This window comes from Artemia franciscana, chromosome 21 (genome assembly GCF_032884065.1).
Source record: "Artemia franciscana chromosome 21, ASM3288406v1, whole genome shotgun sequence".
NCBI lineage: Eukaryota > Metazoa > Arthropoda > Branchiopoda > Anostraca > Artemiidae > Artemia > Artemia franciscana.
Window position 1 is genome coordinate 29486573 of NC_088883.1, and position 19525 is coordinate 29506097.

Below are 19525 nucleotides of genomic sequence, written 5' to 3' on the forward strand. Positions count from 1 at the left end.
GTTAAAATCTCATAAAAACACCATATTTCTACCTAGAACCCTGTCTATTTCTTTCTGTAACTGTTACTAAAATTCATCCGAATCACTAGTATCTCCGTCAGTCGGCTCTCCAGGGGTATATACTATTATAACTGATACCCAGAACTTCTTAGCCATAAAATGAGTGATTACTATTCAAATTATTTATACCTTCCCAGCCTAAACAAGACTTAGCAGCTTTCTGATTCATGCTGAGATACACTGCTTGTCGGTGTGCCCCATCCTCCCTGCCTGAGTAAAAAAAGTCTATATTACTTATCCCTGGGATATGAGTTCCTGAAACTCCTTATAATTTGAAACTACTTATCCCTGCCTATCCCTTTTGAAACTACTTATCCCTGCCTGAGTAAAAAAAAGTCTACATTACTTATCCCTGGGATATGAGTTCCTGAAACTCCTTATAATTTCCAGGAAGGTATTTTCCAGGGGGGTTAACGCTGGTCACCGAAAAAGGACAAGCAAATATAAAACAAAAACGCTAATTTTTTCAATGAGAAATACATGTCAAACGCGGCATATTCAATGCCGACAAAACCAGAAAAGAACAGAAACGTCTAACAATAGAAAAACGGAACTGTGACTAATTGAGTGAAGAAGAGAAGATGAAAATCAGAATTGTTCGTCATCGAGACTAAAAGTAACTATAATCTAACCTGCACTAGGCTGGACACTTGTCCCTGGATTTGGTTGGATTAGCATAGACATTACATTTGGTTTGCTTTTTTTGCGGGCCAATTGTTTTTGCTTTTCTTAAAAAAAAAAATTATTTTCTAGTTTTCTTATCTCTTCATGCATTATTCTTGTTGTTCCATTCTTCTGGCTTCGTGTTGCTTTCGTTTTTATTCTTTTGTTGTATTAATATAACTGAATAAATAAATCTTAAAAAGAGTACAACTTAAATTGAATATGGAAATCAAGTTTAAAACGAACACAAATATTTTACTATTGTAGCATAAATAAAACCCAAAACAAACAGAAACTAAATAAGCAATCATTACAAACAACCATACAATATGTAAAAATATAAATGAATAAACAAACCTTAAAACAAATAAAGCTTAGTTAAATATGCGAATCGAGCTTGAAAAAAAAAAATCAATTCAAAGAAGAGTTTAAATAAAGCCTCCTTTCCTAACTGTAAAAGTCTAAAACGTACTGCATCATTGGCGCTTTATTGAAAATAGCACTTGATTACAAACATTTCCTTACGTACTTATTACAACATTGAACATAAGAATGAAATTACAGTAAAACCAAATTTTGAACTGGTGGGCTTTTCATCAGTCGATATAACTGAATCAGTTATATATCGAATATTTACTTTTACTTCATTTCTTCCCAGGACAGTTCATGACAAGTTTAGTTTCACTACAAACAACAATTTACCTACTAACCCCCTTCCTAAATTTATAAATCTAAGGCCTACTATGTCATCGGCACTTCACTCAAAGCGAATTATATTACAAAAATTCTCTTTTCCAGTTATTACAGCATTGAAATGAAAATATATATTGCGCTATTCAAATTTTACTTATTCAGCTTTATATATTATGAAAATTTTTACTTTTTTTAATTTTATTTATTCAATTAGAATTAAACCTTTAGAATTAAACCTTAGATTCTGACAGACAACACGCTGATTGTAATCGACGAAATACGGTTCCAATCCTGAGTTTTTAGTCTGTTATTAAAATAGGTTCTGACCATAACTTAAATATATAAAGCCCATTAGTTTTAATAGTACCCTGATACGAACCCAAGAAAATTTGCTAGATTATTTGAAAAAAAGGTGGAACACCCCCAAAAAGTCAAGTAATCTTAATGGAAGTTGCAAAATAAAATTCGAAACATCAGATAATCCTACTGTATAGGCTTCAAGCTCTTATATACACAAATTTAGAGTTTTTAATTTTTGCTAGAGCAAATATCACAGATACGTGTTGTTTTTTCCCTAAGGAGATGGTATCGGACAAGTCATCCCTGAAGATCGGAGAGGGCCCATTCGATCAGGAAACAAAAGTTTTAGTGCCTTTTTAAGTGACCAAAATTTTCTTAAGTCTCTTTTTCCTCCAGAGACATTCGATCAAAATTTTGAGATGGTATTTGGTTCAACATATTTGAACGGCCAAATAACAATACCCTTGGGGATAACATGACTTGTCATTTGGGGCGGTTGTGAAGAGCCCAGTCCCTGGGGAGAAGGCTCTAAGCTATGCATTTTGTCATCGTTCATGTATAACAATCATTATTTGGAAATATAAAGATTTTTTTTGGGGGGAGGGGCTATTTTCCGCTGGAGGTATTTTCCACGGGGAAAATTTACCGTGGCGAGGAGAGTTTACTGGGAAAGTTTTTCAGGGAAAACACTAAACCATGGGTGGAAGGGTGGGGAAACTTTAAGACTTTAGTGTAAAGAGCGAGGGACGAGGAAGGGAAAAGTCCTCTCATGTACAAAATAATTTCTGCTTGTCTTAAGTTTTAATGTTGCTCTCAACTTTCAGTTGAAAAAACTCCCTTTTTTATTAAATTTTTCAAGAAGTGACCGCCTCATGTATACAGGAAGCTGACAACAGAGTATGATGACTATGAGATTAACCAAATTGCAAGCATGTTGAGTACCCTCAAACAACTGTTGAAACTAAAACCAGGGTGAAGGAATTCCCAACAATGGACAAAATATTGCCCAAAAATATAAATGATGTCATAAAAGGTTCCCAATAGAGGAATGGACAAAAATGAAACGGAGACCATGTAACGGTGATCAGCACAACAGCTTTTGAATTTGGTGGTACCTCCTCTGCCTTTAAAATGAAATACAATATATACACTCAATCTTTGCAGTGTTTTAGATAACTTTATTACTAGCAATATTGATCTTTCGGTATTGAAGAAACAGCTTAACTATTGTGAGAAAAGCAACAAGCATTACTTTGGTATAAGTATACCTTAAGCTATTGCTTGCATAACTATTATGGCATCAAGATCCACTAGCCCTGAAACACATGCTAAGACTCTCAAAACGCGCCCTAGATAGAGGCACCGATAATAAATCCCCGTGACAAACCCATATTGCGGATAAGATGGACTCATTTCAAAGCCGTAAGAATTGTAAATGAAAGACAAAAACAAAAGAATACGCGTTAATTTTTGGTATAGCAGAATAACAAACTGAATGGAGTGTTTTGTAGATACAACTTAGCAAAACAAAGCAGTGTCTTCATTTGGGGGGAGGCAAAAGGGTTGTAGCCACCCCCAATAAATTAGAGACAAAATTATTATATAGCCTATGCTCCTTGACTCCCCATATAGAGACATCTATTGCCCCTCTCCTGCGAACAAAATGCTGGAGCTACGCCCTATACCAAAGTTCTTAGTTGAGATAGCTTTTATTTTAATTTATCTTGGAGGATTCTATGTTTTTTAGCCTTAGGCAATCTCATAGAAACAAATTTTCTCCTCGATTCCTATCTTTTTGATCTCTTGTAATTACGTCAATTGCTCCTCTTTTCATTACTTTCCACGTCCACTCGTTTCTTTCATATCCCTAGAGCCTAGGTTCGTTATAGCCAGTATTGCTCGGTAGACTGACTGAGATAGAATAAAGGAAATAGGACTAAATGCATCATAAGTTTCACTTTTACAATGTTATAGCACATATTCTATGTTTGGGTAAGGTTTCAAAATCCAAAAGGCTTGAAATATAGTTTCATTATTTCATATTTTAGAATTTAGAGGAATTGTTGAATTAAATTCGTTTTTCGTCTTAGCTTTCAGCTGCTTCTATTGCTCCTCGCCCAGATCTGGAGCTTCAGCAATTACTTAGAAGGAGTATTTTAGAAATCACAGTTGGCAATATTTACAGGCTTCTTCTATTTTTGTATTTATAGCCACTTTTAACTTAACAATGTCTATTAATTAGTTGAAACAGTTTTAAATATTTAATTTGTGTGTTTTTCTTTTAAAAAATATGGCTGTTTTATTTACTCAAAATGTAAGCTGAAAAATATTCTGGTATTTTTTCATTTTTTCACTCGCAAAACTTGCTGAAAACTGGATCTTTTTGACGCTAAGTACCCCATTTCACCCCTTCTTGGGTCATGGATAGTACTGCCTAAGTAGGGAGTGATAGGGCTTCAACACATTATTTATTTATTTTTCCCCTAACAATTTTGCATGGAAGGAATCATCCCTTAGAAACTTTGGAGGCAACTTATTTGATTGTAACTAATTTTAAAATACTTTCCAAAAAAGAAGTTTAAAAAAAAAACTTTACAGCCATCAAAAGTTAAGACCAGCAAAAATGTTTTTATGATACTTCAAACCTTAAAAGACCAAAAATTGCAATAAATCATTTAATGAAACCCAATACGAACAGAAATTAAATAAAAATTTATAGCAAATAGACCGATAAAAAATTAAATTAAAAGTTAAAAGTAAAAAATTAAATTTAATCTTCAAGTCAAACTAAAAACGAACAAAAGTCACTACAAACAAGAGTTTGGCTACTGCATTGTTCCCCATCCCCATACCGTAAAAACCTAACACTTATTGCGTCACTATTCAAAACTATATGTGTCTTCCGCAGTCCTTGGAAAGAAAGCAATCAAAAATAAATGGAATATTCAATATATTATGATATTAATTTTATAAAAACACGCCAATCAAGATTTTATTTCACTTTAATTTTATTTTTCAATTTCGTAAATATAAAAAAGTATCCGTGATATATTTCGTTTTCAGTAAAGCACAAATGACACGATAGTTTGGACGTAGCTAAACTCAAAACTTGGCAGTGAAGAGTATGGCAGTTGCCAAACTCTGGTTTGTAGTGATATTTGTTCGTTTTAAGTTTAACTTAAATATTCATTTTCCTTTCATTTTTACTTGTTTTAGGATTTATTTATTCATTTACCTTAATGGCTTTTTACTAGCTGTTTGCTATGATTGCTGACTTAATTTATTTTTGTCTTGGTTTCGTTTATTGTTTAATAGTAATTCCCGGTCCTTTTGAGTTAGAATCATTATAGGATTTATTTCTGATGAATACATTACTGTGACTACTACTGCAACTACTGCTGCTACTACTACTACGACAGGGCATGCGGATGATAAACTAAGTAAATCTATGTGGATGCTGTGTGGATACCACTGCTACTCCTAGTATTACTACTACTAGTACCACTACTACTACTACAGCTACTACTACTATGGCCGCTATTACTACTACAACCACTGTGACTTTAAGGACTACTATTACAACTATTACTTATATAGCTACTACGAAATTGACTACTACAATTACTATCACACCGATTACAAGAGCTACGACTATCACTACAAAACTACTACTACTGCAGATTCTACGACTTGCTCTACTAAAACTAATACAGCCACTATTACTACGACTAGCCTGACGCATGACTATGACTACTGAGACTGCTACACTTGCAACCACTTTAATTACAACTACTACAGTTACTAAGCTGCTATTACAATTACTACTGCAGCGACTACTACTACTACTATGACTATTACCAAGATCGTAACAACAACGGGTACTACAGCTACAACTATAGCCATTACAACTGCTACAATTAGTGCCACTGTTACTACGACTATTATTAATATGGTTATTGGGATTGCTGCTGAACTTATTACTGCAACTACAGTTACTACCATTATGAATACTACGACTGTTACTACTAATACAGCCACTATTGCAACCACTATTGCAACCACTATCAATACTACCAGAAGTACTAAGGGTATCCTACTACGATAGCTCCTACAAAGACTATTACGAATACAATTAATACTACGCTAGTAACGCTACAAATACTTCTACTACGACTATTAATGCTATCAAACAGTTCGTGGTAACGAACTGCAGTAAGAAGCGACCCAGCTCGATAGTAACCGAAATTCTAAAAAACGAAATTTTTGATATTTACATCAAAATAGTTACAAATAATTACATTAAAATAATAGTGTTTTGATGTTGATTTTAAATATACAGGTTTCATCAAGTTTAGTCTTACCCATAAATAGTTACGAGCCTGAGAAAATTTGTCTTGTTTTAAAAACTAGGAGAAAACACCCCCTTAAAGTCATTAAATCTTAACGAAATTCAAACCACCAGATTCAACGTATCAGAAAACCTTACTGTAGGGGTTTCAAGCTCCTATCTACAAAAATGGGGAATTTTGCATTTTTTGCCAGAAGACAGATCACGTATGCGTGTTTAGTTGTTTTTGTTTTTATTATCCAGGGGTGATCGTATTGACCTAGTGGCCCTAGAATGTATTGAGAGGGCTTGTTCTAACGGAAACTAAAAGTTCTAATGCTCTTTTTAAGTGACCAAAAATTTAGGGCACTTAGGCCCCCTCCCATGCTCATTTTTCCCAAAGTCACCAGATCAAATTTTGAGATAGCCATTTTGTTCGGCATAGTTGAAAAACCTAACTACTATGTCTTTGGTGACAACTTAATCCCCCTGAGTCTTCGGGGGAGGGGCTGCAAGTTACAAACTTTGACCTTTGTTTCCATATAGTTATGGTTATTTGGAAGTGTACAGACGTTTTCAGGGGGAATTTTTCACGTTGAGGGGTGGGAGGATCTGGGGGAGGGAGTTACTTGGGAGGATCTTCCCAGGGAGGAAATTATCATTAGGGAAGAGAATTTCCATGAAGGGGGGAGAGCATTTTCTAGCATTATTTAAAAAAACAATGACAAAAATTAATAAAAGAAAGTTTTTTACAACTGGAAGTAAGATCTTTTCTTTCTTTCATTCATTTATTTTAGTCATTTGAGTTCGTTATTTTAGTCAGTTATTTTAGTCCTCAACACTTTGCTCTTTACGCTAAAGTTTGACTCTTTGTTACAACTCTACTTTTAAAACAATAAAAAAAACTTTAGCGTAAAGAGCGAGGTGTTGAGGAGGGGACAACCCTTTAAATATACGGAATAATTTATGTTTGTTTTAAAATTTAATGTTGCTCCTTATTTGCATTTAAAAATACTTCTTTTTCTTATTTAATATAAGAAGTATCTACCTCTTTGTTCGTTCTGTTACTATGCCTTACAAAATTAGTTCCGCAAATATTGCAAATTTGAGCTACGTGGGATAATCTTTCCATGGAGAAATTTCCCGTGAAGGAATGGATTTTTTCTCAGAGGAGGGAATAGATTTCACAATATTATTTAAAAAATGATCAGCAATTACATAAATAAATAAGTCTTTTTAACTTAAAGTAAGGAGCAACATTAAAATTTAATACGAACAGAAAATATTACGTACTTAAGGGAGGTTGCTTTTCCTCATTAGCTCGCTCTTAGGCTAAAGTTTCTTTTTTACTTTTAAAAGAGGTTATTACTCGAATTGTTATTCGTAAAATTTTTTCTTTCGTTCATTCATTCATTTCAGTCATCTGACTATAAAACAAAAATCAAACTTAGGCTAGTATAAGTTAAATAAAAGTAAAATTAACATGCAAATTGCGTTTTAATTCTTCATATATGGTGAGCAAAATTGAAATCTGTGTTAATTCAAAAACCTTCAGACATTAAATAAAAAAAACAACTTTTAACTGCAAGTAACAAGTGACATTAAAACTTAAAACAAAGAGAAATTTTCCCTTATCTGAAAGGGGTTTTCCCTTCCTCGACGCCCCGCTCTTTATGGTGAATTTTAACTCTTTTTCACAACTCCACTTTTTAAAACAAAAAAAAAACTTTAGAGTAAAGAGCGGGACTTTGAGCAGGAAACAACCTCTTTCCTATACTGAATAATTTCTGTTCATTTTAAGTTTTAATGTCGCTCCTTACTTGCAGTTACAAAAAATTGTTTATTTTTTATTTAATTACTACCAAGACTAGGGTTGCTGAGACTACTAATACTACTAGTGCCAATACTAGGACAACTGCAAGTACGACTACTACTATTACGACTAATGCTACTTCTTCTACACCAACTACTATAACCGCTTCAACTATCGCTACTATTCTTACGACTGTTACTAAAACTACTACTGCCTACTAAGGCTACGTCCAATTAACTACAACAACACCGCTGCTACCACGATTACTATTGCATTGACCCCTACTGCTACAACCACTGCTACTGCAACTATTTCTGCTACAGCTACTGCGACTGACATTACTGCTACAACTACTGCTACTATAACTACTACTGCTGCAATTTCAACGACTAATGCTACTTCTACGACTACAACTACTACTACTAAAATTACTAGTATCAGGAGTACTACTGCTCCAATTACTACTGTTACTACTACTACTATAACTACAATTTATAAATACCATATACATCATGGTTGTCAAAGGGGCACATCTGCAATTTCTCATTAGTGGCTAAAGGTATAAAGTTGGAAATTTCAAGGATTTGTTCAACCTAATCAAATAACTATGCCCCATTTTCTTCTGTGTTTGTTTGTTTTTTCAAAAGAACGTATCTGGAATATCTAGCAAATGCCTAATTGCCATAAACTAAAACTTCCAGGTGTGGCAAGGAAAAAGTTGAACTGATTGAGGTGTGATTGAGGAAAAACTTCCAGGTGCGTCGAAAAAAAGGGGTGTTGAGGAAAGCTTGAGTTGTAGTTGTAGAGGTATGAGGTGTGAAAAAGTTAAGGCGTGATTGAGGAAACACTTCCAGGTGTGTCGAGGGAAAAAGGTGTGTCGAGGAAAAATTCAAGGTTATCAAAAGGATATATTTATGATATCCCAGGATGTTTAGGGCGTGTTGAGGGAGATGGTCAATTAATATTAGTCTGTGCTCAAGTTGTAAATAATGGTGGTTAGAACAGCTTCTGCCCTATAGAATCCACAAAGATTTTGCTGGTTTTTAATCCCTTTATTTAAATAATATTCGACGTACCGATAGATCCAAAGGTCTATTATACAGCTAATATTGAAATTTGTTGTTTGGCCAAAACACAAATAAAAAAAAAATACACAAAACAGTAGATTACTTACAAAAACTGAGATATAAATTTCCAGAATTCAGTTTTGCTGAGTAATGCTATAGCGTTGGACGAATATGTTCTAACAATATCGAGAGTTTTGAACTTAGTTATAAAACACCAAAATGATTAATGCCTTTAGACTCGGTGTTTACAAAAGTAGCGCATTATCAAAGTAGTTTGTTCAAAGTAAAACATTAAAACTAAGATTAAGAAAACAAAATAAAATTTTTAATTAAATATTTTCCATTTAATTTTGAATAAAAAAAACAATATATTTGACCCCCATATACTTCGTAACTGTACAAAATCTTTTTCAAATTGACAGCAAGATAAACACTAGACAAAAAATGATAATAAAACACAAAAAACTTATCCCTTCAGGGGGAAAATACAGAAATTCCCAGTATTCCGTTTAGGGGAAACATTTAATTACTAATAAACAAATACATATTTAGTATCACCATAAAAAGCTGATTCTTTAATTGAATATTATCAATAATTAGGCTCTTATACTTTCCTTGTTGACAACGATTGTTATTTACTTATCATTTATTGCTATGATGAATTTAGTTTTTTTTTTTTTACTCCAACCAAATCACATAAAAAAGATGTTTCTGGAAAACTCGAAAGAGGTCAGTCAGTCACAAGTTAGAACTTATATTTTCCTTGTTAATGGTCAAAATTTGTTGGCAGGCAGTGAAATATGGGGCAGCTCACATTCTTTTTATGGTTTTCCCTATTCTGATCTCTTTCCTGTGGTTTCTTTATAATTACTTCCTCCTCACCCCTGCCCCCTCCTGGACGGCACCCATCTTCAGTAATTTATTTCTAACCTTAGAGCCATCACATCGAATAAACCCATTTACCTCACTATCAACATATGGAGCCTGAATATTTTTAATCCTTTTAGTACTGTCGCTAACTCTGCCCCACAAAACAAATTTTCTTTCACATCTGAGGTGTTACAGACTTTTTAATTTCTTTCTATATCTTTACCTGCAACTGTATCTCGGTTTAGAACTTTATTGAAATGATCTGCCTATCTCTCTTTAAATCTTTCCTTATCAATAATTGTGGCTCCGTTCTAATCTTTAACTGGGACAAGTCTGGGTTGTCCATTTACTTGACATTACTTAATTTACTAACTTGACACGAACTGCTTACCACGTACCAAAGCAAGAAGCTCCTTGAAGTTAGTGAAACACAATTTGCCAAACATTCTATTCTTTAGTAGGACCCGTAAACTAAATATCTTGTAGAAAGGTAAAGAAAAGTAAGTTAAAATTATACGTCAAAGTTAACCAGAAAATTAACTTTCATTGGAAACTTTTTCTGCCAATAGCTTGAAGTTTCTCATACACATAATTAATCCCCCATTTTTCCTGTTAGCTACTATTCCCACTTTGACAGATAACTGTTTCCTTTTATCCTTTGCTGTTCGTTTTTATTGTTCCTCGCAAGCTAACTAATCTAATGCAGTTGCTTATCATACAAAACGGCACGGAAAACCACATAGTTTACAACTATTACAATAACACAATTTACAATTCCTTTATACCTATTAATTCTACTAAATACAATCCACTACAACAATTCAAACCAAACAGCTCAACAGTGACGTCCACGCTCCTATTTCACCCTAATCTATTGGAGGGTTTGGTTTTTATCCCCCTCCTGTCAGGTTCAAATTTCTTTTAACCGCTTACACATAACCTCTTCACATCCCATTCGGGGACAACTTGCTTTTCTTGCTATCTTGAACTTTCTTCTACTACAGACCAACAGAGTAGAATTGAACCACCTTGTCGTGAACAGTTTAGTGTTGACATAGTGTCAGATGAGTACAAAAGAACGCTCTCAGATAATTCCTTTTCAGTTCCCGTGGGAATTAGGAGTTGAACAATGTTGTGTCCTGTCCCTTTCATGTACATTATTTCGATGGACTTTGTCTTAACACACTAATACAAATAAAAAGGCTATTTACTAAGCTTTTCATTTGGTCCTTGGTGAATGGTCAAAAACCATAATTCTTTGCCAATCTGTGTTCCTTCATCCGTAACACGTAGCCTAGCTATCTTGACCTGTTTTCCATTATAGCCCAACAGATTAGAATCGAACCACTTTGTTGTGAACTGTTTAGTGCTGACAAACAGTCAGATGAGTACAAAAGATTGCTCTTAGATAATTACTCTTTAGTTTCCGTGGGGATTAGGAGTTGAACAATGCTGTGTCCTGTCCCTATCATGTGTATCATTTTGATAGACTTTGTCTTAACACACCAATACAAATAAAAAGGCTATTGACCAAGCCTTTCATTTGGTCCTTCGTGAATGGTCAAAAACTATAATTATTCGCCAATATGTGTTCCTTCATCCGTAACACGTAGCCTAGCTATCTTGACCTTTCTTCCATTATAGCCCAACAGAGTAGAGTCGAATCATCTTGTTTTGAACAGTTTAGTGTTGACACATAGTCAGATGAGTACAAAAAATTGCTCTTAGATAATTCCTATGGACAAAATTTGCTAATGTTTCCTGGACCATTGAAAAGCCCTATGTTTTAGAAGTGTAATTAATCTTTGTTATTACTCTTGCTTCCATTTTCTTATCTTGACCACACACTTACCTTCTTGTTCTTCCAAACCTTTTCAACTGCAATTAGGCACTCTGCACCTTGACTGATCCACTTTTTACGTCATCACTGAATCTGCAAACTTCGGTCATAATACTACCCAAGTAAGTGGAGATATCCTTTCACTCAACTTCCTTATTACCCAACATCACCTCTTTACCCTTATTCCTAGTCTATTTGACATAGTCTACTTCACCGTAATTTTTAAACCTGTTCTTATGCCCTCATGTCTCAAAACCTGTATCCACACTCATGGACTCTGGTGGTATGTGCTGACGTAAGTGCTTTTATATTTATTCTCCTTTCTATTTTGTATCTGAATAAGCATATCCAATCTATATACATTTGAAAATTCGTTCATTTCAACAATATCTTTTCAAAAGGTCAGTGGCCTTTTTATTTGTATTAGCGTGTTAAGACAAAGTCCATCAAAATGATTCACATGATAGGGACACGACATAACATTGTTCAACTCCTAATTCCCGCGGGAACAAGCAACCGCCCAAACTTGCCACCTATGCCATGGAGATTCCCTCTATAACATTCATATGGATTAAAGAACGGCTCATCAAATTGCATAATGGTATCGTGGCCTATGAACTACCTGCATGAATATACTAGCAGAGGAATTATTTAGGTCAAATACTGTTGAGTAAAATAGGCTAAAAAATTGAACTTTATGTTTATTTACTATATTTTTAATGTTACATCGCCCAAAACTACTAATCGTTTTGATTCACCGACATCCTTGATACTTGTATTGTCATTTTACGGTACAGTGAATAAAAAAAAAGAAGTTTTTTTTAACCGAAATTAAGGAGCGACATTAAAACTTAAAACGAACACGTGTATGAAAGGGGGTGTTCCCTTCTCAACACCTCGATCTTTACGCAAAAGTTTTACTCTTTTTCGAAATTCTACTTTATTAAACAGTAAAAAACTATAGCGTAAAGAGCGGGGTGTTGAGAAGGGAACATCCCCTTTCACACACGGAGTAATTTCTCTTCGTTTTAAATTTTAATGTCGCTCCTGACTTTCAGTTAAAAACACTGTTTTTTTATTTAATTTCTGAACGTTTTTGAATTAATGCATGTTTGATTTCGGCTCTCCACACATAAATTATTAAAACGAAATTTGCATATTAATTCTTTCTTTTGGCTAAATGGCTTTCTCTCAATTTTGATCAGAAGATTTTGAGAAATAAGGGGTGGGGAAGGAGGCATAGTTGCCCTCCAATTTTTTGGTTACTTAAAAAGGCAACTAGAACTTTCAATTTTTGACGAATATTTTTAATAGTAAAAAATATACGTAACTGAAGAACTAACTTACGTAACAAACTTCTTTATTCTTATGTTTTTATTATGTATACGAGGGGGTTTGGCCCCTCGCTCTTTACAATAAAGCTTGAGTGTTGTCCCAATTCTTTAAGAATGACCCCTGAATCAGAAAGGCCGTAGAATAAGTAGTTGAAATTATTAAGAATACTTTCTCATGTTGATTTTTTCATTGTTTTTTTTTATAGTAATGCTAGAAAATCCTGCGCCCCCTTCATTAAATTTCTCTTCCCCCATGACATGTCCCTCCAAGTAAACATCCTCCCACATAGTCCCCTCCCCTTCACCCCCTCCCCCAACCAAAAAATCCCCTGAAAACATCTGTACACTTCCCAATAACCATTACTCAATGTAAACACTGGTCAAAGTCTGTAACTTGCAGCCCCTCCCCTGGGGACTGTGGAGGTGTAAGTTATTCCCAAAGACATATTTATAATGGTTTTCGACTATGCTGAACCCAATGACCAGGCCTATCTCAAAACTTTGATCCGTAGACTTTGGGAAAAAATGAGCGTGGGAGGGGGCCTAGGTGCCCTCCAAATTTTTTGGTCACTTAAAAAGGGGACTAGAACTTTTCATTTCTTTTAGAATGAGCCCTTTTTGTATTCTAGGACCACTTGGTCGATACGATGAGCCCAGGAAAAAAAACAAATAAAGACGCACCCGTGATTTGTCTTTTGGCGAAAAATACGAAGTTCCACATTTTTGTTGATAGGAGCTTGAAACTTTTGCGATAAGGTTATCTGATACAGTTAATGCGGTGGTGAAATTTTTGTTAAAACTCTGTTACTTTAAGGGGGTGTTTCTCCTTATTCTCCAAAATAAGGCAAATTTTTCAGGCTCTTAGTTTTTGATAAAAAAGACTAAACTTGATTAGCCTTATATATTTAAAATCAGCATAAAAATATGATTCTTTTGATGTATCTTTTATTATCAAAATTTTGATGACAAAGACTAAATTTGATGAAACTTATATATTTAAAATCAGTATGAAAATCCGATCCTTTTGATGTATATTTTAGCATCAAAATTGCGTTTTTTAGAGTTTCGTTTGCTATTGAGCCGGGTCGCTCCTTACTACAGTTCCTTACCATGAACTGTTGGATTTCCATTGTTCCTATATCGGTGTCATTTTTAAAATGGTAACCGTTTAACATGGAAAGCTAAATTGCGTCCTTATTTCGTGTCTCTAAGCGTTTAAGAAATAATTACACAAATTTTGAATTGAATAAAATCACAAAGTGACTAAGTACGAAATGTGACAAATTAGTTCTCAAATAATAAATATTTGTGTTATTGATAGCTGTAGAAAAGTCCATGCAAAACATATAACTACTACTACTACACGGCTGTCCTCCAACAAAACCTAGTATCTACACAAAAAATCGAATTCGAGCTAGGAGTGGAGCCCACCTAATCAGACCACGAGGAATCCAATGGTGAACTTGTAATATTTATCCAAGGCTCAATTCATAGATCTCGTCTAGTATCTATAGAAGGTCTCAGCTTTATTTTTGGGTTTTACCTAGTTTGTACATACTGTAAATTTACTTTTTGTCCAAAACCTAGTATCTGACAAACTGTGATCCACCAGCAAGAAAATCATCAGCATTATAACTTTTATCATTTACAAAACTACAATACATGCGTTTTTTGCTAATTTTTGTCATCCAGTTATTCCAATCAACTGACCTATTTGCAGTAGATCTGAATGGAGAGAGGGAAATTACTTGTAGCTCTTGCTAGAAATAGTGCAAAAGAACAGTATGAGCTGGAAGATAAAAGGTGAGACTCTTTTTTAAAGTCATGGTTACTATCATATGAGTCAGTAGGTACAGCTTTGACACTGGCTGGGTATACTGTGTTGTTTTTGTAAACAGTAGACACACAAACAGAAAAATACCGGAAGGCTGAAGATTGGCTGCCAAATCAGTTTTTACGCCACTTGGTATCTACCAAGTGACATATAGCGATTGCAAATTCTGTCGGTTGGTCTGTCTGTCTGTCCCGGTTTTGCTACTTTAGGCACTTCCAGGTAAGCTAGAACGAGGAAACTTGACAGGCCTATCAGGAACCAGACCAGATTAAATTAGAAATTGTCGTTTCCCCGATTCGACTATGTTGGGGGGGGGAGTGGGAGGACGGTTAAATTGGTAAATGAGGTATTTTTAACTTACGAACGGGAGATTAGATCTTAATGAAATTTGACGCTTGGAAGGATATTTTGTCTGGGGAGGGTTAATTCTGAAAAATTAGAAAAAATGAGGTATTTTTAACTTAAGAAGGAGTGATCAGATCTTAACAAAATTTGATGTTTGGAAGGATATCGTGTCTAAGAGCTTTTATTTTAAATCTTGACTGGCATTGAGCCTCTGATTTTTCCTTTTAAATCAATCTATTGATTCTTAGAATTTCGCTAGAGCTCATACCATATGAGATCTTGGCTCTTCCGACCTCGTCACAAGTGCCATATGAGCTCTTAGCTCTTGTTAATTGTGCTGTTTCCAAAAAAACAAAACAACAACTATGACAGTAGAAGTTCCAGTAACTTCTGCAATGTTACCGCCTTCCATATCACCACCTTCCGTATCTTTTTTATTTTCTTTGTTTGTACTAACTGATTTCAGCAGGATTAGTGCTTGAATCATATCTAAACTTACTTTATAGGAATTGCAATCTTCAAGATATTATTTTCTTCCGTTCTGTTTCACCTGTACGATGACTGGTGTAAATCCAATAAATACCAAGGAAGTAAAGTTGAAAGAGGATTTGAAAAAGTAGAGTTAGATAATGTTTCAACTATTAAAATTTATTTTTATATTATAGAAAGAAAAAAAAAAGACCAAGAACTTCAAGCTGAGAGTACAGCCTCATCACATGCGATGGAAGAAGTGGAAGATGCACTGGAAGTTCACAAAAAGGAATTCTCTCGAGTACAGCTAGAAACTTGTGTTAGCGATAGCACAAAAACTTCCATTTGATGCAGCCCCTTGTTCTGGATGAGATAAATATTGGAGTTATATAACAAGATAACTGCAGTTATGGTAATAACAAACCAAGATACAGAACCAGCTGATTTGCCAACTGCACTTGCTGAAATGCCCGTACCTGAAGCTACAGAACACGACAGGCTAGAAAGTCCTCTAAAGTTAGTGACAAAAGTGAAGTAGCAGCTATCACACCGATGGTCCCTAGCCTTGCGTCCCATCCTGTACGAAAAAGAGCCAAACTGGAGAAGAAAAGGTGACGTGAGACAAACAGAAACTTCCGTTTATTGATCCAACCCCCTGTGAACAATTTTGTAGGAAGCACTGCAAAGAAATTACCAGAGAAAATCGTTTTACCATATGGAATAGCTTTTGGAAAGAGCAGTACGAGTCGAGGTCTAAGTGGCTTGCAAGTTGTGTAAGGTTGGCCCCAATCAACCGCCGAACAGTTTAATTCACCGAACAGATATTCAAGAAAAATGAGTTGAGGCTATATTTTCTTCTAAAGGTTGTGCAACATCTCACAACAAAAATCCCAGAGTGGAAAAAAATTTATGAACACCCTTGGCTTGAAAATTGATAGACCTATCTCTGAATTGTGCAAAATGATAAAAAGTGGCATTGTTGGTCATAATGTTTGTGGAACCCGTGGAAAAAGGGTGCCTCAGCACAAGATTTCGGTGGAAATCAGAGCAAAAGTCACTTCACATATCAACAGTTTTAAACCCTGTACCCCCCCCCCAACGGAGAAAAAATGCTCCCAATGTAAAGTACTTGCCTTCTTTGTTGACAATCCAGTTTATATTTGATGATCTTCTAAAAAAGAATCTTTCTAACGTTACACCCTCAGTCGAATCGTAGAAGCAAATTTTGAAAACCATGGACATATCCTTGAGAATTCCGGTGTCTGATGCCTGTCCCACATGTGAGAGATATTCGGAGAGAAATAATGATAATGAAGTAAATGATGAAGAGTCTGGTCAGGAACTAGACAGACCATGGAGAGGTTAATGGTTGCTGCACATGGACATGGCTAGAAAAGCTACTCACAAGTATCAGGAAGGTGCAATTGCAAACGACAGTCCTGAAAAAAAAATGTATAGAGTTGATCTTCAAAAGGTGACCCTGATTCCCGAGTTGCCCGGGAATAAAGACTCAGTTTTCTTGAGTCGTTTGATAGTCTTTATTGAGACATTTGCAAAGGTATACCCAAAAGATCCAGGATCTCTTGGGTCAGGAAACTCATTCTGTATGCTATGGAATGAGGCGTTGCGAGGTAGAGGAGCGGAGAGCATTGTGGACTCTCTCTTGTCAGTGATCACAGCAACAAGTGAAAGAGACATCAATTCATTCATATTCTGGATGGACCATTGTTCGGGCCAGAAAAAGAACTGGGTTTTATACGCAGTCCTTGTACAAATAGTAAACTAAGTTTTTGGGTCGGAGCACATTATTCTGAGATACCTTACAAAGGGACATATCCATAACGCAGCAGAACATCGAGGTGAAAATGAAAAAAATAGGCAAGATAAATGACTTTAGTGATTTTTTAACTTGTGTTAACCGACCCAGGAAAGGAGTTAATACTATCACTATGGACAATTCTTCCAGGAATCGGACTTCAAAGAAGAGAGCCTGCACAAAAAAGCTGAAGTTGCCTCACCTGAATGCTATTGTTGAAGCTGAATTCCGGAAAGGATCAAGAAATATGTTTTAACGCACCAGCTTTGACGGTAATGAAGGGCTGCTTTCAGACTTTCTGCAAAAGTCATTCAACCATACGAAAATTCCAGACCCTGACTCGACACCAAGGGGCATTTCTAAGGAACAAAAAGGAAGTCATTGTGAAAAAGCTATGCCCCATGATGCCATGTAACAGCCGTCAATTTTGGCTAGACCTTCCGGTCACAGCTGTTCCTGACTTGACTATTGATGAAGATTACCCATACGAAGAAGAATAGATTTTCAGATTTATGGTGGCTCAATCGTTCTTGAGTTCAAAGTGATTTGATAATGTTACTAAGGCTAGAACTTTAAATACCGATTTTTCTAAAGCTCACAAATAGTGTAGATACTAGGTTTTGTCGGTGGAAATTCAACTTGACATCACTGGAAAAACACCGAAAAAACCTAGTATCTACCTTCTCGCTTGTTTCAAAAAAAGCTAAGGCCTTGTAATTAGTATAGTTGAAACTAGTAAATTATTTGCTATTTTTCTATAACTATAAAGATGTAAAAATCATACGAATAAAGAAGCAGCTTTAAAAAACAACGTTTTGGTGTTTTTTTTTTAATTCACTCAGATATAGATACTAGGTTTTGTCGGAGGACAGCCGTACAGACAACTCACTACAGCACCCAGTCACCCAAGGCTAAAACAGGTCCACAAAAAAAATGTCTATATGAACTTAGCTTCAGCCCTAAAATGTATTTAACCCACCCAAGAAGTTCTATTTTCCCTTTACTTGAAAATTCCCTTTACTAGACATCTCTAAGTCTAAACAGGACAATTTGACTATGCAATTTACTTTACACTGAACCAGCTTCTACTGTCACCACACTCACTTTTATCATTATCTTTTCTTATAGACATGTCTAATTAAAGTCTTCCTGAAGTTACTCATTACTTCTTTTTTTACAAAAATCATAGTCATAATCTTAAGTAATTTATCTCTCTAACTTCATAGCCCCAATAATTAAATTCTCTTTTACAAAACTATCAACACCATCGACCTTATTTTACTATTCTTTTAGAACTACCTCTAATTTTTCCTCGCAAAGAAAAATCTTGCCTTTTCAAAGTGTCAAAAACTCTTTCGTTCTTGTCTATACCACTTCCCTAAGCGTTATTCCACTTGGCAAATTCTCAAATTTTCGGCCCTTTTCTTATCACTAATTTTTGCCCTGTTCCTACCTTTAAATAAATAAAAAAACAAGTTTTTTTAAATGAAGGTAAGGAGCAACATTAAAACTTAAAATGAAGAGAAATTACTCCGTATATGAAAGGGGTTTTCCTCCTCAATGCCCCGCTCTTTACGCTAAAGTTTGACTCTTTCTCTTAACTCTATTTTTAAAACAGTAAGAAACTTTAGCGTAAAGAGTGGGGCGTTGAGGAGGATAAGCCCCTTTCATATACGGAGTAATTTCTGTTCGTTTTAAGTTTTAATGTTGCTCCTTACTTTCATTTAAAAAAACTTGTTTTTTTTATTTAATTTCTGGACGTTTTTGAATTAATGCATGTTTTCTCTCCACACATAAATAATTAAAACGAAATTTGCATATTAATTAATTGCAATTAATCGGAAGATTTTAAGAAAAAAAAGCGCGGGAGGAGGCCGAGTTGCCCTCAAAGTTTTTGATTACTTAAAAAAGCAAATAGAACTTTAATTTTTTACAAACGTTTTCATTAGTAAAAAATATACGTAACTTACGAATTAACTTACGTAATGAACTTCTAAATTTGTATGTTTTTATGTTTTTATTGCGTATATGAGGGGGTTCAACCCTCGTCAATACCTCACTCTTTACACTAAAGCTTAGATTAACCTTTAGA

The 19525-nt window shown here is 34.9% G+C and overlaps 1 protein-coding gene across 1 annotated transcript in view; it reads left to right on the forward strand.

Annotated features, from left to right (window-relative positions):
• The first annotated feature begins 3613 nt into the window (after nucleotides 1-3613).
• The window catches only part of LOC136040830 (neuronal acetylcholine receptor subunit alpha-10-like), a 197004-nt gene continuing 181092 nt past the window's right edge, over nucleotides 3614-19525 (forward strand). The window contains exon 1 of the mRNA XM_065725166.1: nucleotides 3614-3708. Coding sequence (XP_065581238.1) covers nucleotides 3657-3708 — 52 coding nt within the window. The 5' untranslated portion in view covers nucleotides 3614-3656. The remainder of the gene's footprint in view (nucleotides 3709-19525) is intronic.